The sequence below is a fragment of the Nuphar pumila genome, chromosome 2, assembly GCF_984573655.1.
Source record: "Nuphar pumila chromosome 2, dmNupPumi1.hap1.1, whole genome shotgun sequence".
Taxonomy (NCBI): domain Eukaryota; kingdom Viridiplantae; phylum Streptophyta; class Magnoliopsida; order Nymphaeales; family Nymphaeaceae; genus Nuphar; species Nuphar pumila.
In genome coordinates, this window is record NC_143250.1 from 67,204,294 (window position 1) to 67,227,071 (window position 22,778).

A 22,778-nucleotide genomic window follows, 5' to 3' on the forward strand; every position below is an offset into this window, starting at 1 on the left:
ATCGAGGAAAAAATTCACCTAGCCTAGACGTCTCGTGTCAAATCCTGCTAGCTATATCACCAAGACACAGACATGGACATAAGAAACGTGTAATGAGAAAGATCATCCAAGAACAAACAAAGAAAGTAATATGTTACAGAAGAAATTGCCCCACATCAAACATGCCAGACATCACCATGCACAAAATGTCAGTTACATGTCCCTGTCATGCCACCAAAGGCATGGCCCAATAGAAACTATCCAAACTTGCCTAGCAAAGAGAAAGAGTAGAGAAAAACTTTACTTCAAACTTGTAGCAAGGACAAAATTAAGAAGCAACCTAACGAAAATGAGAAATTGACAATCCAAACTATGCCTTCTAACAGCACAGAAACCATCAAATCTACCTGCAGATCGAGCCTCTTCCCATTCGATATCATCATCCCCATCATCTTCTCTTTTTGCCTTCATTCCAACTTGCCGATGAGATAGTGGTTCAGAAATAGTACTCACAGTGATTGATGCAGTGGCACTATTTGCTGCTGCTGCTTTTTGCTGCCTCTCAAGAAGCGCACTGTAGTAGGCCTTGAGATACTCTTCCTATCAGAAGGCAAGAATCACAAGTTGAATGCTCTCTAAAATAATCTTGGTGCATACATGCAATATAAGGACATTTGTAAACACAGATAATCTCAGAGTCACATGCATAAAGATACCTGTAAATTCTGTGCAGCATCTTTTTCATGGTGTCCAGGCTTTTTCTCTTCATATGACCCATTTGAACCTGATAAGCCATCCATCTTACTTTCTTGCTTAACCAAACCCTGTTGCTCTTTTGTAAGATGCATTCCTTGCTTGATCATCCACGGAGGTAAAGTCTTCATCCCTGTGCCAGCAGCTACAGGTTTGGAATCCTCTTCCTTGACTTCTATACCAGAGAGAGAAACTTCCACCTGCCAAGATGCACATGCAATAACCAAAAATGATTTCTTTAATGTATGCAGAGCCTGCTAACTTCTTTAAATTGAACCATCGCCCAACACAAAGCAAGAAAAACCATTAGCAGGAGAAAAGAATAACAAAAGCTGCGATAAAAACTCAAAAAAAAGTCAACAGAACTTTCACAAAGAGTACTGTGGAAGCTAAATGCTGAATTATAAATGATGTGCTGTACTTAACAAGAGAGAAGATGAAACCAACCCTATCCGAAATATATATGGAATCATCTAAACCATACAATCAGATTTGATCTAATAATGTACATTTAATCAACTTTAGATTTAACCACATTGTAATTTAGATTAGTTACAACTTACAGGTGAGATGTCATGTATGGAGGTAACCAAAAGCACGATTGTCATTCTCGAGACCCAGTCTTGGATTGGACATGCCTGTCTCAGTGGCTCGGGCTAGTCATGGATTTTAATTTAATTTATTAAACATAAATAACAAATATATATTTTTATAAATACAAAAAAACAGACTATATTCATTTGAAATGAGGATTTCTCATATCATATATATAGACATAATTAAGAAAATGGAGATGAGACTCGGCCAAGTTCAGTCCCTAACCAAGTCATGTTATTTTTTGACTCAGTTAGGGACTGATATGATACGACTTGCTGGGTTTGCCAACTATGATCGCAAATGAAGGTTCCTATTAGGTTACTCTTTATCTGGATTTGAATTTAAAGTGAGTTTGGGCCTTTACATCAAATATAATCAAGCAGTCCAGATAATTGTGAAAATCTCTATAAAAAAGGATTTTGTGTATAAACACAATACTAGAAACACAAAGTGTGCACAAAGGCATAAAAGGAGAACTCTCACAAGTGCACAAAGGCACGGATACAAATGCACAAACGTAAAAAAATATCAACTTCAATATGTTGGGTCCCAAAAGAGGGCTTTACAAAAGTGTAAGTTACAAGGGGGTAACACCCCATATTTATAATACAAGGGAGAGAGGGAATGAGGGAGTGTTGGGCTCCCAACGGCTCTAAATAGAGCTGTTGGGAGTCCAAAGGCTCTCTCTACTTTATGCTTTTTGACTTTGGTCAAAAAAGCATAAAGCCAAATAAGTCCAAAAACTAAACTAAAAAAGAAAAAGAAACCTAACCTAGTTAAATAAACTAACCTAATCCTAACTAAACTTAAAAGTAAACTGAAACTATGAGATTACATATTGAATTATGTTACATTATTTAACACCCCCCTCAAACTTAGGGTGACATAACCGAAAGTTTGCCAAGAAGGAAGTTAAATCTTGGAGAGCACAACGCTTTGGTGAAGAAGTCTGCTAGTTGGTATTCTGATGTAACATATGGAAGGTCTATAGTTCTTCTTAAGTATTCTTCACGAACATAGTGGCAATCCATCTCAATGTGCTTCGTGCGCTCATGAAATGTGTGATTTTTGGCAATATAAATTGCACTTTTATTATCACAACATAGTTTTGTGGGCCCTTGAACTTGAATATTCATATCTTCCAGTAAGTTGCGAATCCAAACAATCTCCATGGTAGTAGATGTCATGGCTCTATATTCGGCTTCTGTGGATGAAAGTGAGACCTTATGTTGTTTCTTGCATCTTCAAGAAATTAAAGATTCCCCTAAAAAAATACAAAAACCAGTGGTGGAGTGACGGTTATTTGGGTCACCTCCCCAATCAGAGTCAGTATAAGCAATTAAATTCAATTCAGAAGAAGAAGATAGAAATACCCCATTGTTTATTGTACCGTTTATGTATCTGATGATGCGGAGAATGGCACTCATATGAACTGAAGTAGGTGCATGTTGAAACTGACTAGCAACATGTACAGCATGAGAAATATCAGGCCTCGTAATGCTGAGATACGTTAAAGATCCAACCAGTTGTCGGTAAGGTGTGGGATCTTTTAGGAGAATCCCATCATCAATCTTCATCTTTGAACCTACTATTTCAAGAGTTTCACAGACCTTGTCATCTGTGATTCCTGATCTATCAAGAATCTCACAAACAAGTTTAGTTTGAGACAAAAAATAGCCTCTGTGAGAATAGGCAACCTCAATTCCCAAAAAATATGTCAGAAATCCTAAGTCTGACATTTCAAATCTTGAAGTCAGGATAGATTTAATGCTCTTGATTCATTTGACATCATCACCTGTTATTAACATATCATCAACATATAACAGTAATATAACAATCCCTGCATCAGATTTCTTAACAAACAATGCAGTGTCAGTATAGCATGAAGTAAAACCATTTTCAGTCATTACATTATTAAACCTATCGTGCCAAGCCTTGGGAGCTTTTTTCAAGCCATAAAGAGCTTTACGAAGACAAAGAACTTTATTTTTTGGAATTTCCATACCAGGTGGAGCATCCATGTAGACTTCTTCATCAAGATCACCATTTAGAAATGCATTTTTGACATCCATTTGGTAAATATTTCATTTTCTAATGGAAGCAATGGTGACGAGACATCTAACAGTAACCATACGAGCTACTGGAGCAAATGTCTTTTCATAGTCAATCCTGTATTCTTGACTATACCCTTTAGCTACAAGATGAGCTTTATACCTCTCAAGAGAACCATCACTCTTTGTTTTGACTTTGAATACCCATCGGCATCCTATAGTTTTCTTTCCACTGGGAAGCGTTTGAAATTCCCAAGTGTTGGCTTTCCTAAGCGCTTTGAGTTCATTCTCCATGGCTTCTCTCCATTCTATACATCGTTTGGCATCTTCAAAATTTTTTGGTTCAAAATATGAGTGAATGGCACTTAAGCAAGCCCGATATTTAGGAGAGAAAGAATCAAAAGATACGAATCTAGAGGGAGTTCTTCTAGTTCTCTCGGTTCTTCTAGGATTTGAATCATGTGAGGGGATAGATTCGCTAGGTTCACTATATTGCTCAATAGCACTTCTAAAGGGGAGTCTATCTCTATGAGTATAGGTGATAGGGTCTCTAGTTATATTTTCTTCTTGAGAGGTAGTAGGGTTAGAGTTATTGTTGATTTCAACCACTTCATTGTCACTGTTATATGTTGATTCATCATCACTAGAGATATCATCTTTAGATAAAAGATCAAAGAGAAAGGAATAGTCAGCAATTTCTAAATGAGATTCATTCTTTTCAAAACCACTATCATTTTCTAAAAATGTTACATTCCTTGAGATATATAACTTATCATTTTTAGTATCATAACATCGAAACCCTTTTTGGGTTTCGGAGTAGCCAAGAAAAGCACAAGGAATGGCTTTAGGTGAGAGTTTATCATTCTTATCTGTAAGGACAAAGCACTTACAACCAAAAACTCTCAATCTATTATAATCGGGTTCTTTTTCATATAGAGTTTCGAAAGGAGAGATTTTATCTAAATTTTTGGATGGAAGACGATTAATAAGATAAACTGAAGCAAGAGCCGCTTCGGCCCAAAATTTTTTTGGAATACTTTGGGAAATAAAAAGGGTTCTAGTGGTTTCAATGATATGCCTATGCTTCCTTTCGGCTAACCCATTTTGTTGTGGGGTCTTAGGACACGATCTTTGATGGACAATACCATAGTCTTCAAGATATTTCTTAAATTCATTGGAAAGATATTCGCCTCCAGAATCGGTCCTAAAAATCTTTAAATTACTATTAAATTGATTCTTAATTATCATATGATATGATTTAAAACATGAAAACACTTCGTGCTTATGTTTAAGGAAATATATCCAACAATATCGAGAAAAATCATCTACAAAAATCACATAATAGGCAAAGCCTCCCTTGGATATGACGGGTGTCGGTCCCCAAACATCCGAATGAACAATTTCAAAAGGTTTTGTGGTAAACATAGATCTTTGTTCAAAAGGCATACTTCTCATTTTTCCAAGAATACAATCATTACAAGAGAAAGTATTTTTACAAAAAATTTTAATAAAATGCAAATAGGATAACTTGGTGATGTTGGGATGACCAAGTCTTTTGTGCCAAACATTTATGTCTTTATGTTGGGCCACATTACAAAAAGGGGTTTTAGGGATTTGGAGAGAATCCACATAGTACAAGTCTCCCTTCCTAGAGCCTTTCCCAATCAACTTCCCGGACCGGTGATCCTGTATTAAACACTTATTAGATGAAAATTGAATGTCACATCCAAGGTCCGAGAGTTGAGAGACGGAAAGTAAGTTCAAATTCAATTTAGGTATAAATCTAATTTTGGGAATAAAAAAATTTTGAGTTTCAAAGTTTTCAATCTCCTTAATTTCAAGAGAAGTGCCATCCGCAGTTGAAACAAAAGATGGTGATAAACTTTTAGAATATTCAGAAAGAGAAGAGATGTTTGGAGACATATGAAAAGATGCACCCGAATCTAAAAGCCAAGAAGTTTTACCTGGAGGAGAAGGAGTAGATACGGCGGCACCGGAAATAGCTCCCTTAAGAAGAGGTTGAAGAGCTTCCATAATTTGATTTAGAGAGAGAGCTCCACTTGTAGATTCCGCTTTTTGTGATTGAGATGTGGTTGCCATTGCAAGTAGTTTTTTCCATTTAGGACAAACTGGTTTGATGTGATCAGGTTCCTTGCAAAAGTGGCACACAATTTTGCTATTTTCCCTTCTTCCGCCTTGACCACCATTGTATCCTTGATTTTGGTTTTTAAAGTGAGGAGGTTTATATGTCCTCAAGTTGTTGCCAGGCCTAGACATGGCATTAGCTTCATCACATTCATCTTGATTTGTGGGCATTGCAAGAACACTTGGATTTTGCTTGCTAATGCCCATACGAGTTTCCTCTCCACTTAACTTGGTAATAAGATCTTCAATGGAAGGAGATGTGAAAGAAGATAGAAGAGAGGACCGAATTTGTTCAAATTCGGGTCGAAGACCATTTAGGAAGTTAAAGAAGTGATCTTCCTCTAATTGCTTGTATCTAAGTTCAATAGCTTCGCCACTCCACTTGGGCTCAAGCATGGCAAGCTCATCCCAAATAGAGGATAATTCAGCAAAGTACTCACGAATAGACATCTCATTTTGTTGTAGGGTCAAGGCCCTCTTTTGAAGATAGTACTTGTGAGATAAGTCTCGTGAAGTATACATCTTTTCAAGATAATGCCAAGCTTCGGAGGCTTTCTTGAATTTGATGATATTGGCATTGATCTTGGTTTCAACGGATGAGAAGATCCAAGATAGGATCTTGAAGTTTCTCATTTCCCATTCCTCATGTTTCTTTGAATATTCTTCAAGAACTTTTTGTCTTTCTTCTCCTTCAAGAATTTTGATTTCTCCTCTTTCAACCATCGTAATTTTTGGTTCGGGTTCCGTTATGGAACCTTGAACATATCCCCAAAGCCCCTTTCCTTTAATATGAGCTTCCATATTTCCGGCCCATACATGATAATTGGAACCATTGAGCTTAAAGCCAAGAGAGAAATGAGAGTCTTTTTCACCCATTAGAGAAATAAGATGAAGGAGAAAAATGCGTACCACAAAGAGATTTTAACTCTTACTTGTAGTAATCTTCCAAAATATTTGATGAAGAGAAGTCTTCACGCCAATCTCGAAAAAATTGAAGGCACGCTTTTCGAGACACTCAATATTGTGAAGAATCACAAGACTTTCCTTCTCAAGCAACCTTGCTCTGATACCATGTGAAAATCTCTATAAAAAAGGATTTTGTGTATAAACACAATACTAGAAACACAAAGTGTACACAAAGGCATAAAAGGAGAACTCTCACAAGTGCACAAAGGCACGGATACAAATGCACAAAGGCATAAAAGGAGAACTCTCACAAGTGCACAAAGGCACGGATACAAATGCACAAACGTAAAAAAATATCAACTTCAATATGTTGGGTCCCAAAAGAGGGCTTTACAAAAGTGTAAGTTACAAGGGGGTAACACCCCATATTTATAATACAAGGGAGAGAGGGAATGAGGGAGTGTTGGGCTCCCAACGGCTCTAAATAGAGCTGTTGGTAGTCCAACAGCTCTCTCTACTTTATGCTTTTTGACTTTGGTCAAAAAAGCATAAAGCCAAATAAGTCCAAAAACTAAACTAAAAAAGAAAAAGAAACCTAACCTAGTTAAATAAACTAACCTAATCCTAACTAAACTTAAAAGTAAACTAAAACTATGAGATTACATATTGAATTATGTTACATTATTTAACAATAATGCCATAGATTCTCCACGTAGAGTTGGTTGCACACACACACAAACGTCAAGTTAGTGGGTTTAAATGTAAAAAGATGGTAGGAATAAAAGTAAAGTGAAGACAAAGAGAAGATAATAGTGTTCTTCTCTCTTTACCATTAAACTTATAAAAATGACTTTTTAATATTATACATTGAATTCTATACCCCAAATGACAAAGGTTTAAAGTTTAAACTTAGATTAACCCCTATATATATATATATATATATATAAGATAATGGCCTTCTAAGTTGCTGTCATTGTAACGCCCCAAAAATCCAGGACTTGTAACTTTTAGAATAGTTTAGAAAGCTTTGAAATCATAGAATAATCAGAGTTTAAATAGTACTTCAGCGGAAAATGATATTTTTTAAAACCACAAAGCATGAGTTTTATACAATGTGATCATATATATATATATCAAGAATCAACTAAACCTCAAGATACGTAACTTCTATGCAGTTCGAGTTATGCACACAGGATTCAAGTCAGATATGCATTTAAGACATTCAAATCATTGCACCATCATATGCATTCACAATTTTTTTTTTTTTACATCAAATCACATCGCAGTCAACCACATCAGCGTGAAACACACGCACGAATCTTCAAGACATTTTAGTCCAATATGATATTCATCAATCATGCTACACAGGTATGATATATTCTCACAAACAATCATAATGCAACTTCCTGCAACACAGCTATGTAGGCGTGATGTATCATCAAAACTAAGTGTTTGTAATCGTGAGGTGTCATTCCTCTAAATAGTCTAAACTAATGATTTGTAGGCGTATAAGTCAACCACCTAAAAGTTATTCATTGTAGGCGTAACAAGTCAACTAATCAGTTGTAGACGTGACATGTCATTTACCTGCATAAGCATCATAATTATAAGGGTCTAGGTTGGACAAAATTCATACGTAATTTCATTGATAAACTTTTGCTTGACAAGATCCGTACTGGAAAATAAAAAGTCTTACCCAAAACTTATTAAAGTGTTTATTCGCTAATTCTCTACCTAACCCGTCATGATGAAAATAAACACGGTTCACTACTCTCATTGCTACTAGTGAAGCTTGGGTTGTTGTTGCTGACTTTCCTTCGCGATTCGCTTCTTCATATCTGCTTCCTTCTTGCGACAAACTCTGACGAAATGCCCCATATTTCCGCAATAGAAACAACCTCCAGTGTCTCGAGGGCATGGTTGTCCAGGATGACCATAATTACACTTCGAGCATTTTTTACTAGATGATCGATGTAGCTTGATTCCTTTGCCTTGCTTTTGTTTCTTAGATGGGGATCCCTGCATTCTATCATTGGCAAGTCGGCATTTGCTAACTGATTTTTTGTTCTGAATATCTTTAACGTGCCTCCCTTGCTCCAAGCCTTGTGTGGCCAGTTGCCACCTATCGTACTTTCACTTATGGCGGCATTCTTTCATTGAATGGTCCACCTTACCACAGAAAGAGCAAACCATAGAATTTCGGGGGTACAATAGATTCGAGGGAACTTGATGGTTATCCATCTGATTATCGCACTGACCCTGAAAGGTGTTCTCGCAAGCCACACTATGACTCAGGTTCTGGACCACAGATTGGAGATGAATAACTGCTCCGGTCAAAACATTTATTGCCTCACTCATCTCATTATACGACATCTAAATCGAAGCAAAATATTTTATTCAAATTAAATGCAAATCAATAAGATCAACACTTATTGTGCGATGCAGATGTCGGATGGTCAAAAAACACTATTTTCCCTGTCGCTCTGATACCAAGTTGTAACGCCCCAAAAATCCAGGACTTGTAACTTTTAAAATAGTTTAGAAAGCTTTGAAATCATACAATAATCAGAGTTTAAATAGTACTTCAGCGGAAAATGATATTTTTTAAAACCACAAGTCAATGGACCTTGAGCGCATTACAACGTAAAACTTTCCTTTGTCGAATCCCGCACAACTATTGAAATCAAATGGTTTAGAAATGGAGTTTCAATAATTGAGAATTTGTTCATGGGATTTTACAACTCATTATATTTGTTGAAACCAAAAGAAGTTTACTAAAACAGTTTTAGTTACTCAAGGTTTTAATTAAAAGAGAATTTTTGAAATACACTTCATACCAAATTTACCAACATGTCCTCAAGAGCGAAACGTCAGGGAAAGAGCTCTATCTTGATCTCATCACGCCATCGTGCCATCGCAGACTGTATTACCTATCCATTTTTTGCCCATAAAATGAGTCAGTTTCACTAAAAACTGGTAGGTGCACATACAGGACGATATAGAACATAGTTAAGCAAAATAATTTAATATGTCAAGTAGACAGGCAATTATATAGCAATTTAATTTCAACAGATTCATGGAGTAACTATCATGAGCAAAAATGCTAAAACTATTACAAGCATTTCACTAGCACAAGTAGGCTAATTATTATAAGCAAAGCACTGCATAAGCAAGCAAAATACGATGCTACATCAACCACACACACAATTCCATAAGTATTGAAACCTGTTGCATGTTATAGCTTTCATATGGGTATAACTCAACAAATTGTGTGATCGGATTTAAATTATGTTTCGATATTAACTGGCCAAGTGGGTACGCACACGGCACGACTCTAGAAACAGCCTTGACTGATCCGGGGGTTTATTATGCTATGTATTTTATGATAACCCGGATAGCTGACTGAGTCAGCACCTAAGGGGACGATCAGTGACCAAGAGAGAAATCCCCAAAGCAGCATAAACAATGGATGCATCCCGAACATGGAGAGCTACCACCTAGGATAATTATGGTAGTCCCCTTCCCCTAACTCCGATGATTGGGGAAGCCGAGTCTTTTGCTCGTAACTGCCATTAATGGCTTGTCCATCGAAGTTTTTGTACCTTCCCGTCCTCTCTCCTGACAGGAGTCAGCGATTCGAATGAGTACATCAGGGTGGTTAACTAAAGACCCATTCTACATACTCTGGTCTTTCGACCCAACTCGAGTATCTTGCCGGTGAAGGCGGAAATCATCACTTATTTAGGTGATCTCAGCATTTTGTTATTTGCACTCATCAAGGTTGTCACAACCTACTCATCCAATCATCGCAACGTAAGAAGACGTACTTGTCAAAAAGTATGGACGTACTTGTCAAAAGTACGACTACGATGAAAGGGATATGGTTTCACCAAAGAAACCCCAACAGATATTATCTGCATAAGAAGTAACACAACACAATTTGGCAAGATAAGTCTTGAATTCATTTCAATAATATTTTGCATATTTCATGATACAAGGTCGTCTCGGATCTCTCGTCCGATCAACAAAGTACTTAACACGTCGTGCATGACTAAAAGTATGCTACACGAAAAACGGGGGGTGCGTAGGCTTCTCAAAAGGAACACCCAACACACAACTTCATAACGATCAAGAGAATATAGGAATGCTCATTTGGCACGATTCATCCTTAAAAGTCACAATGTCACATTGAGTCATTCACACAAGGCACATCACTATCAATCTTGCATCCAAAATTTATCTTAATATCGACATGATTCGCACGACACGCGACACTAAGTTTAATAAATGAAGAATGGGTCCTTCAACAGAACCTCACTCGATCACAGGCTCCTGTCCCCAATCGGGGTTATTCAAATTGAGTCGCAACTTGAATCGAGGTTATAAAACATTTCTCCCAAGTGTGGACTTGGGAGGGCCCAAATGTGACTTCGCAATCCTGCGAGACTTAAAACTTAACTTTGCAAAAGTTGTGCAATTTGAAGAGCACTGGGTTGGCAGAAGGAAACTCACTTTTAAAGAACTGCAATGCACAAGCACAACTTCTAGTGTTTTGAAAACAAGTGATAACAGGTTAGGCACAAGACTACATTTATGTAAGTATATATTTACCATAAATGTGAGCATATGCAGGTTATAACATGACAAACAACTCTCGACTTGCGATGCCCCACATCGAGGAAAAAACACATAAGTAATACACGAGGTACCAAAACCATACCTTGGCCACTTAGATAGGCAAACACATAAGGTCATAAGTAATACATGAGACACGAAGTTGTGACTCACTCAAAGGAAACGTGCAGGCAAAAATATATGCAAACAAACAAGGGCATAGGTATTGCACGAAGTACGAAATCACACCTCAAACTCATAAGCAACTATGCAAAATAATAATCGAAGAATGAAATTGAACCTCGACCCATGAGCATGCAAACAAGAAAATACGCATTTCAGAAGCAATATAACTCTAAGCATGTCTAGCATGGGCATCTTAATTATTTCAACTTAAATAGGTTCATTTATTGCCTTTTGTAAGACTTTACCCTACCTCGAAATGTTGTGTAGCTGCGTACGCATACACGTGAGGATAATACGAGCATCGGGCCGCGGAGCATGAACGGGGCCTGTTGCGTAAGCTGCAAAGGTACGTTATTAGTATGCATTTAAATGAATAGGGAAAACGGTAACAAAGGACTGGGGTCTCGGCTTCTCTGCAAAACAAGGCAGGGATCAACGGTTCCTGCCGACTAAAAACAGAGCGGGGTAGGGTCCAATGACCCATGCCGCCAAAGGAAACAGGTGCAGGGGCCATCGGCCCCTGCCGAATATTTAAAGAAGGGCAGGGGCCAGACGACTAAGAGAGGGGCATGGGCCATCGGCCCCTGCTGGGTTTCCGAAAAGGGAGGCAGGAGCTGAAGGCTCCTGCTGGCTTTAAAGGAAGGGCAGAGGCCATCGACCCTTGCTGGAAAAATGAGCAGAGAGAGGGAGCGCAGGGGCCAAAGGCCCCCTGCGGCTTTCAAAAGAGGAGGCAGGGGCCAATGGCCCCTATCGTTTATGGAGAAAAAGGCCAGGGGTCATCGGCCCCTGCTGGTCTTTAAAAAAAAGGAGGGGGGCAGAGGCTAAAGGCCCCTGTCGGGCTTGAGAAAGAAAATGGCAAGGGCCATCGGCCCCTGCTGGCTTTTAAAAGAAGAGGGGCAGGGGCCGATGGCCCCTGTCGGAAGGTAAGCAGAGAGAGAGAGAGTCGCAGGGGCCTTTGGCCCCTGCCTACGGCTGTCGGGAGAGGAGAAGGTAGAAGAAGAGAGAAAAAAAACAAAATGGGAGGAAGAGAAGAGGTGGGAGGGCTTACCTGGGGTTGCCGAAGAGGAGGGAGGTCGTCGGGCTGCCTCGACAGAGAGGAGCTCGCCAGCGTCGGCGTCGGCAACGAGAGAGAGATGGAGTCGGGGAGAGAAGAGATGCAGAGGGGGAGAGACGAGAGACGGAGGTGGCATCGCGGTTCGCAGGGGCGTCGGTGCGAGGAGAAGGAGGCTCGAGAGGGAGGCATGCCCCCTCTGCCCTCCTGCGATGCTTTTAAAGAGCTCGTGGGGGGGGGGCGAAATTCGGGGAAACCCTCAAGGGTTTCCCTTATCTGCCGAGGGGGTGGAGCGGCGCGGGTGAGCTGCGGCGCACAGGGGAGGGTTTTGTTTTAAAACCCTCACCCTGCGTCGGGTTTTAAAACCCTAACGAGGGCGGGCCTGGGTCGGGTCCCGACCCGGGTCCGGTAAAAATTTTTTTTTTTTACGTGGGTTTTACAGTCATACTTGTTTTTCTTAACTAGCAGTGAATGCTCCAGAACAATGTGTACAAAAAAAAACAGTATATATTATCAACACCTTCAATAAATATCAATACTAGCACGTTTGTGTAGCCTCCAATAGTATTAAAAAGATGCACAGAAAAAAGAGCTGAATCCTTTTAAGAATCAAGGATTATAGTAGGTCGAACAAATGAAGTGGAATTAAGAATAGAATTGGGAAGTGGAAGGAGACGCAAGGATCTTCCATGTCCATGTGAAGTAGGAAGCAAGAGTGACCAAGAAAAATTAGAGAGTAAATAAGGAAGACATTTTTAAAAAGCTCAAAATTACCATTATATATGGTACCACTACTGCATACAAGATTGACTAGGATTTTTGTCCTTAAAGACACGGTTGTACAAACACCTTAAATCCAGCTAAAATTCACTATTCAACAAAGTGATAAGAACTATTGAGTATCAAATACAATGAACCTGAGCATAAAACTCTGTAACTCGTGCAGAAGACTACATAATAGTGTAGATGATGTTCAGATTCTGAGAAGAAAATTCAGCTAAACTCTTGGCTGATTCATTCTTTTAAATGAATTATTGAAAAATCTTTAAGTTTAATAAAGAAGAAAACATCATTTCCATTTTAGAAAAATAAGAACACTTAGATTGTTATTTTATATGTATCACTCAATCTAATAAAAATATCATCTGCGGTTCTCTTTGTAAATGAGTTGCTTTTAATGGGTGTACTGCCTGTGTAGAGAAGCACTACATCCTTGGAAGCATGCTTCCAATGACTAAAAAAAAATTCAGAAGAACCCAAATCTCCAGCTTCTAAGGCAACTTTCAACAAAACGAGCTTCCCAAGATATGCAGGAGCATCCAGTTACTATGGCCAAGCATGCGTTAAAAAATATCCAGGTAAATAAGACATAAAAGAAAAAACATGCAAATCAAAACAAGGAGAATATCCAATCAGAAAAGGCAAGGCCAAGTATACAACAGAAAAAAACAAAGACAGTGGACAAAAGGACAAATATTTCTAACACTCCTCAAGTGTGTGAAAGCATTAGAATTGACATTTTTACTTCAAAAAGCTGAAGTAAGAACACTGTGAGATCAGAAGTTTAATAGATGGGCCTAAGGTATATGAAACATTCACTGGGGATTAAATTTAAGAGAACGTTTAATATTTTGTGTAATAAAAATATACTACAGACTTGCTCAAGCAGATAAACATGGAGGATCTGAAAGTAGAATCTGAGGGCCCTGGTATATTTCCATTCTGAAGTAGGAAACTAGGAGACAACTAGAAATTTGCCTAATAAAGCGCTTCCAGCATTTGAAATTTACCAAACCAAATATAAAAAAGAAGAGGAACCAGACAGCACATGTTAAAAAAAGAAAAAAAGGCAAAACAAGAAATAGGTCAGGTAAGATACACTTGTCTCGCCAACAAATGGCATTGGTGTTCCACCATGCGTATGTGGTTGAGAAGACTTAGAGTCAATAGCAGTTGAATCACCATTGACAGCACGGCTGGCTACAATTGCACGAGCTTCCCATTCTTGGAGACTACCAAAATAAGGAGCTTGCAATTCTTTCACCCTCCCCAATTGATCCATCAACGGCTTCAGCTGCACCTGCAATTCGTTTTAGCTTGCATTAATTAAACATGAAAAGTAAGGGTGCAAAAATACAAAAAAAACAAAAAAATGACAAGACGTATCAAGAGGAATGATCAACAAAACTCCATCCATAAGATGTTAATAATGATCCAAAGTACATAAGGACGGAAACACAAATAAAACATTTAGTGAATTTGATGATTCATCCTCTATTGGAGTCATTTAACATGAAAATAACTAATTCATTATTTATAGCACATTTGCCACTCACATAGCTGTTTTCTAAGATATAATAAGCTTAAAAGGAAGGTAAAATGAAGATTAGGGATCCCCTCAGAACTTGAGTTGCTCCAAGTTAAATTCACTGGTCCAATATGTCACTAAGGGTGTTAATCAGGAACTCAGCCACAGCCTTGGCAGACACTACCATATATTGTTGAATTGCAGCTGAGACCTCAAAATTTGAAATGCATTTTAGAACAGATTTTGAGTTTCATTGGTTGGGAGGAACATATTTGCATACTAAAGAAAGTGTGAAGTATATCACAAATCATTCGAAAGCATTAACAATCTTTAAAATAAAGAAAAAATTGGAGCTAATAAATATTACAAAGACAATGTTCGTTTAACATTATACTACTCGGAAGCGCTTGCTTGATGTAAGGGAGAGCTTGAGGCTCACTGATAAAACTATGAAAATGAGGGCTATTACGACAAAAAAAATTTGTTTTTGACGAAGAATATTGATATTTTTTCGTTTAGCATTATTGATCACAAAACTTATTTATAAGATGATCAAATTTTGTGATCAAGAAAGCTCTATAATTGGTGAAGTTTATGAAGGCATGGACAATATGTTGGGAGAGAACAAAGACAATCTAAAAGGACAACTAAATTTATGTGAAAAGATTCATAGTAGATTGGATAGAATGAACGTGCTCTGAAATATTATGAGTCAGAGTATCTCAAGATCTCAACATTAGAAAGGGTCAAACGAGTTTCTCCTGATAAAAAATTTATTTTATCTATTTGATAAAGTTTAAACTTTAATGATTTAATTATTTTATTATTTCATTTGCATTTTCTTGTTATAGCTAAACAATTTTTTTCTTTTCTGTACAAAAAAAATAATGATATTTTAGATGGTGCAATGCTCGTGCTTGATGTCATATCTGGTAAAAATGAAGAACTCTCTTCACTTTACAGGTCACAACTTGTAGCTTTTGCATTAAGCGGAAGATTTAGCCGAAATGCAACAAAAATTGATACATTGAATCCTACAATGACAGTCCTTAATTGTTGGCATTTTTATGGTGGTGATACACTCAAGTTGAAAGCATTATCCATGAAGATTTTATCTCAACCTATCAGTATATCTTCTGTGAGCACCTATAGCTACATTCATAATGTTAAAAGAAATAGGCTCAATGAACATCGTGTTGATACCTTGGTGTATATCCATTCGAATCTTTGATTGATTGACAAGTATAATTAAAGTATTTTATACTTTTGTTTTGATATCTTATAAAATATTTATGTATCATGGATTATTTATTAGCATTCATATTTTGTATTCTTGTTATAAAAAGGTGCAACAATCATTACAAATAACCGAGTAGAAAAAGGGATATCAATCCAGAACTTCTTGTTGAAAAAAATACGTTGAGATTAGAGGACATTTATGTCACACAGACTCTTTTAACAGGGCACAACACCCGCCTCGCACCCACACCCAGGTGGGTGCGACACTTGGACACAACTTCCTTTGTGTTAAGTGAAGTCAACCACACATGTCTATTTCTATCCAAAAGTAGATTCAGTTAACCCTAATCAAGTCCATTTTTATCTATATTATATATAAATATATGAATGCACATAGTGTTAACTTAAAACTGTTAAAAAAAATTTTTATATATATATATATATATCCTCCCCGCACCTACAACATCCGCACTCATACCTGCACCCGCACCTATGTGACATAGGAGGACATCGTTGGAGAGACTTGGGTGATAGTGCACAACAATCAAGACTATGAGGTTGAAGAGGATTCAAATCAATTCAATAGATCTAAGGGTAGTAGGAAATGAAGAACTCTTGAATCTTGAATTCTTGATTATTTCTTTTGATTATGTAATTGGAGTAGTCCAACTTGGAAACTCTTATGTTGCTTTGGCCGTTTGGCAATGACTTTTATGTCATGAACTTGTAATATTTTGTTGGTTTGATTTTGGTGATAAGTACTTTTGTTTTGAAGTTTACATGCTGAAGTGAAGTAGTGAATTACGTTAATTTTAATGGTTAAATTTTATACCATTGAAATGCTTGAAATTAAATTGTGTTTTTAGTGCTTAAATGCATAATTTGTTTTGTTCACTTAAAAATTGAACTATATCTCCATGTAATCTTTTAGTTTATTGATTTTTCTATCTTTCAAAGATCACAACCTCAAATAACAAGTCATTTGATTCGTTTCTTGAAAAAGGCACACTTCTTAATCAATTTTATTAGTTTTCTTGATGTATTATTTATTAAATGCTTGCATGCATTTGTTAAATGGTTGCAATAGGGATGTGAATTATGAATTTGTTAGAACCCGACCCTGTAGAGAAACGGATTCTATAAAAGGGCCTCGAGAGGGCAACAACACGGCGCATCTTAAACACAAATAAGTAAAGAAAATGGAGGGGCATGCAACATTGAGGAAGAGAGAGAATTGTCTCTCCTGGTCGGCTACACAGGGAAGCGTGAGGTGGATAGGGAGTCGACGACAAGAGAGGGAGAAAAGACGTTCCTTCTCAGTCGATGATGGGCGTGAAAGAGAGGCAAGGAAGAAATATGTTCCCTCAGAGAACAAGAACCAAGAACGAAGCTTATAGAAATCTATTAATAAACTTCATTAAAAATTAACTTAAGCTAGATACATCTATTTATAAATTTACAAGAGGGCAAAAAAGTAAAAATACACATAGTTCCCACCCTAGAGAGGACTCTAGGGGGCATCCCACCAAAGTCCTAGACTTGGTAAGACTCCAAGCTGGGCAGGTTTTTCTGGGAGTCCTGAGAGAAAGGAAAACTCCTTCCGCGCAGTCCCAGTTGGGCGGGTGCGGATCTGGTTGGTCGGATCCAGAGCAAGAAACAGACCGTAACAAACCACCCCTCTCAAACTCGCCTTGCCCTTAAGGCGAGAACTTCGGGCACTAAGCTATTAGCTGGTCCTCCTCTTTTTTCAATCTTGCTCCACCTTGTGGGTTATGAATCCACAACAATCTCATTCCACCTTGTGGGCTATGGATCCACAATATGGAACCAAATTTCGAGGTTGCTTTATAAACTGAATGAACCAAGCAGGATCTACCCCAACATGTGTATTGAAGCCAAGAACATTCTTTTTTATCCAACCAAAGTCACGTGAGAGGCCTCCAAAGTGGATCAGGTCAAACGAATCTGGAGCAGCTAGTTGAGACAAATTAAAGGTCCATTTTGACAAAACTTGATTTGGTCAAGATAAGTTGAAGGTACGACGCACATTTGGGTTGGATAATATGGATTAGGGAAGGGTTTGAATTTGGTTAGGAAATTGGACATGAGGAGGTTTATAACAGGTAGGGCTAACTAAGGTGATTTTTTTGGATTTTTGGGACTGTCAAAGGCCTGGAATGAATTTTGAAAAATCAAACTAGGATGCAGGCCAGTATCGATCCTTCCTAAGAACAGGCAGAAATTTGGCCTAGCTTTCGAAAGTCAGATCGGGGTCAACAGTGGTCAGATTCTAACGATTCAAAAAATAATTTGGATGCACGAGAATCAAAGAAACTAATACCGGTGTGATTTCCTTGGAACGATCAGAGTAGAGATCATGGGGTGCAGATCAGCGCGGTTGATGCATATCACAGTTGGTGGCGGCTGATCTGTCGTGTAGAGTTGTGCAGGGCTTGGGTTGCGTCTGTAATGAGATATTGCGGAAATATAAAGAGTGCATACAAGCACATACAACAATGAATAAAAGAGAAAATATCACAAGTCCACGAAGGGACAATACAAGCACAAGCCTTTAAGAAGGCAACAATATACAAAGCCTCTTATTGAAAAGAGAGAGGAGCTCTCCAAGATGAAAATACACAAGGGGATCACCCCTATTTATACAAGAGAAGGAGGAGGAAAAAGGAGGGCCAAAGGGCCTCAAAAGGAGAGCCAAAAGGGGGCTCCCATAGAGTCGTTGGGAGCCCCCAACGGTCACATTTGTGACCGTTGGGGGCTCCAACGACTTCTATGTTGGAGCCCCTTTTGGTCCTCAAAAATAATAAAAAGAAAAATAATAAAATAAATAATAAAAATTACATTTGATCAAAGAGGAAAAAAATAGTTGTTTTCTAAAACAACTGTGAAATTACAAAAATACCCCTATCGGGTATTGATGTAATAAACAGAATATATATATATATATAATAGGTACATTTTAACACCCCCCCTCAAACTTTACGGGGGAAGGACGGAAAGTTTGCCGAGAAGAAACATGAACCGAGGAGCTGGAAGAGCTTTGGTGAAGAAGTCTGCCAACTGATATTCTGAAGTGACATATGGCAGAGCAATAGTTCCTCGTAAAAATTCGTCACGAACATAGTGGCAATCCATTTCGATATGCTTCGTACGTTCATGAAAAGTATGATTGCTTGCGATATAGATGGCACTCTTATTGTCGCAACACAGCTTGGAGGCTTCAGTAATATCAACTCCCATATCTTTAAGCAAACTGCGAAGCCATACAAGTTCCATTGTTGTGGTTGCCATTGCCCGGTACTCAGCTTCAGTGGATGAGAGTGAAACTTTCTGCTGCTTCTTGCATCGCCAGGCAATCAATGAGTCCCCTAAAAAGACACAAAAACCAGTAGTTGAGACTCGATCATTGGGATTACCTCCCCAATCTGCATCAGTATAAGCAAGAAGATTCAAAGGGGAAGAGGAGGATAGAAATAGCCCTTTATTGATGGTATTCCGAATGTAGCGAATGATTCGGAGAACCGCACTCATATGCACGGTTGTAAGAGCATGCTGAAATTGACTGACTGAGTGAACCACATGAGTGATATCTGGTCTGGTGATGGTTAAATATGTAAGAGACCCAATGAGTTGTCGGTACGGTGTAGGATCTTCCAGAAGAACCCCATCTTCTAACCGTAACTTGGCATTAATAACCTCGGGAGTCTCTACCTTCTTATCATCAGAAATCCCAGACTTAGAACATATATCTGCAGCAAGCTTCATCTGTGACAAAATATATCCTCTAGGAGAATATGCAACCTCAATTCCAAGAAAATATCTGAGAAAACCTAAATCAGACATATCAAAATTATCTTTTAACATATTTTTAACATTAATAATACTACTTTGATCATTTCCAGTGATAATCATATCATCAACATAAAGCAACAAAATTACGATACTAGAACCTGCATTTTTAACAAAAAGAGCAGTGTCAGTATAACAAGAATGAAATCCTAATTTTATCATGATATCACTAAAACGATCATACCAAGCCTTAGGAGCTTGTTTAAGACCATATAATGCCTTTAAAAGCCGAAGTGTTTGACCTTGCTTAATATTTATTCCGGGTGGTGGATCCATATAAACTTCTTCACTTAAACTTCCATTTAAAAAAGCATTTTTTACGTCAAGTTGATAAATAGGCCATTTTTTGGTTGATGCGACAGCTATTAAGGTTCTGACACTTGTCATACGAGCTACGGGGGCGAATGTTTCTTCGTAATCAATACCATATTCTTGGGAGTATCCCTTAGCAACCAATCTTGCTTTATATCGTTCCAACGAGCCATCGCTTTTAGTTTTAACTTTGAAGACCCAACGACAACCAATAGGTTTTTTGTGTGAGGGTAGATCAACTACTTCCCAAGTATTGGCCTTTTTTAAAGCATTTAGTTCAACTTGCATTGCTTCAACCCAATGATTAGATTTAGCTTGATTATAGTGGGTTGGTTCAAAATAAGAGTGTAGAGTTATCAAACATGCCCGATAGTTGGGAGTTAAAGAGTCATAGGAGACAAACCTATTTGGGGGTATTGATATTCTAGAAGAATGCCTAACTTGTGGTTCCTCAATGGATTCGGAAATTTGAGAGTATTTTTCGAGGGCACTAATAGGTTTTTCTTGATTTCTTCTTGAGTAAACATTTATATTGGCATTGCTATCATGAACATTTGTATTTGAATTATTATCATTTGAGAGTGTTATGTCAAGAGGGGATACCTCGTGAGTGTCATTTATGTTTTCAAGAGAATCTTCTTGTATGTCATCAATAAGATCATATAAGAATACATAATCAATTTCATTTGTCTCTTCTATTTTATCAAAACCGTTTTCGTCTTCGAGAAATGTTACATCTTTTGAAACATATAGTTTATCATTCTTAAAATCATAACATCTATACCCTTTTTTATTTTCACCATATCCAAAAAATACACATTCAATTGCTTTGGGAGATAACTTATCCCTTTTATGTAGTAGGACAAAACATTTGCACCCAAAAATACGAAGTCGATTAAAATCGGGTGAAAACTTAAAGAGTTTCTCATAGGGAGAAGCATTTTTTAACTTAGAGGAGGGCATTCTATTGATTAGATAGGTTGAGGTAAGAACGGCTTCCGCCCAAAATTTTTTTGGAATATTTCTAGACACAAGCAATGTTCTAGCGGTTTCTATAATGTGCCTATGTTTCCTTTCCGCTAGGCCATTTTGTTGAGGAGTCCTAGGACATGACTTTTGATGACAAATGCCATTTTGGCTTAAATAATTTTGGAATTCGTGAGATAAGTATTCACCACCGGAATCGGATCTTAAAATAGATATGTTACTTTGAAATTGATTTTGAACCTTTTTATGAAAATCTTTAAAGAAAGTAAATACTTCCGACTTATGACTAAGGAAATAAATCCAAACATACCGAGTAAAGTCATCAACAAACGTAACATAATATGAGTAACCCCCTTTAGACATAACCGGAGAAGGACCCCAAACATCCGAATGCACCAATTCAAAAGGCCTTGATGAGAAAAAAGATCTAGTTGGAAAAGGAATAGACTTCATTTTTCCAAAAATGCAATCTTTGCAATTAATTTCTTTTTCCTTACAAAATTTGTTTCCAAAAAGAAAGAGATACATTTTGGAATAACTTGGATGACCAAGTCTTTTATGCCAAGTTTCCATATTTTTTTCTTGGACATAAGAACAAAAAAAGTTTGTAGGGAGATCAAGATGGTCCATATAATAGAGGTCTCCCTTTCTATGGCCTTGCCCAATCCGCTTCCCGGACCGGAGATCCTGCACAAAGCAACCATTAGATGAGAAAGATATTTCACATCCATGGTCGGCAATTTGAGAAACCGAAAAAAGGTTTAAATTTAATTTGGGAACAACTCTTACTTTTGGAACACAAAAATTTTGAGAATCTTTAAAAGAGCCAATACTTGAAATTTTCAAAAAAGTTCCATCGGCCGTTGAGACACAAGAGTCCTTTGAATTGATGCAAACATCACTAAGTGCATTCTCATGAGGGGTCATATGAAAAGAAGCTCCGGAATCAAGGATCCAAGAATACGTACCGGGTGATGATGTCGAAGCAATGGCCGCACCCGATGTGGAGGAAGAAACTTTAAGCATTTGTTGGAGAGCCATAGATATTTGTCCAAGAGTTTCTTTAATGTCATTGTTTTTGCCTTCATCTTCTTTGGAGGTGGTTTCTTCAAGAGAGGCTACTTTAGGCTTGAAGGCTCCCATAAGCTTTGGACAAACGGGTCTAATGTGACCCGGCTCATTGCAATAATGACAAACAATCATTTTTCTTCCTCCATTGTAGTTCCCTTGTTTCCCAAAATGAGGCTTATAGGTTCTAACATTGTTACCCGGTTTGGATACGGCAAGGACTTCATCAACATGCTTACTCATGCCAAGCCTTGTCTCCTCTTGAGTGATTTCGGCAATAGCATCCTCAATAGGAGGAAAGATAGATCTATGGAGAAGTGAGGATCTCACTTGCTCAAATTCGGGGCGTAGCCCAAAAAGAAATTGAAACAATCGCTCTTGTTCCATTTGTTTTTGTCTTAAATCAACATCTTCCATAGAAACCCACTTTGGCTCTAAAAGAGCCAATTCATCCCATAGTGGGTTAAGGGCACTATAGTAGTCTTGAATGCTAGAATCACCTTGCTTGGTGGTTCTAACTTTTTCTTACAAGAAGTATGCTCTTGCAAGATCCTTTTGGGTATACATACCCCTCATAAAGGACCAAGCCTCATTAGCTCGACGAAATTTAGCTATATTAGCACATACCTTAAGCTCCACATTGTTCATAAACCACGCAAGGATTTTTGCGTGATTGCTTTCCCAATCTTCTACTTCCTTTTGATGATTTTCAATG

At 37.9% G+C, this 22,778-nt stretch overlaps 1 protein-coding gene across 2 annotated transcripts in view; it reads right to left on the bottom strand.

The window, feature by feature from the left end:
- LOC149845657 (uncharacterized) overlaps nt 1-22,778 on the bottom strand; it is an 86,906-nt gene that overhangs the window by 1,838 nt on the left and 62,290 nt on the right. For both annotated transcript variants that reach the window (XM_089995893.1, XM_089995894.1), the window contains 3 exons: nt 14,162-14,362; nt 696-932; nt 387-579 (listed from right to left, as the gene is read on the bottom strand). In XM_089995893.1, coding sequence (XP_089852019.1) covers nt 387-579; nt 696-932; nt 14,162-14,362 — 631 coding nt within the window. The remainder of the gene's footprint in view (nt 1-386; nt 580-695; nt 933-14,161; nt 14,363-22,778) is intronic.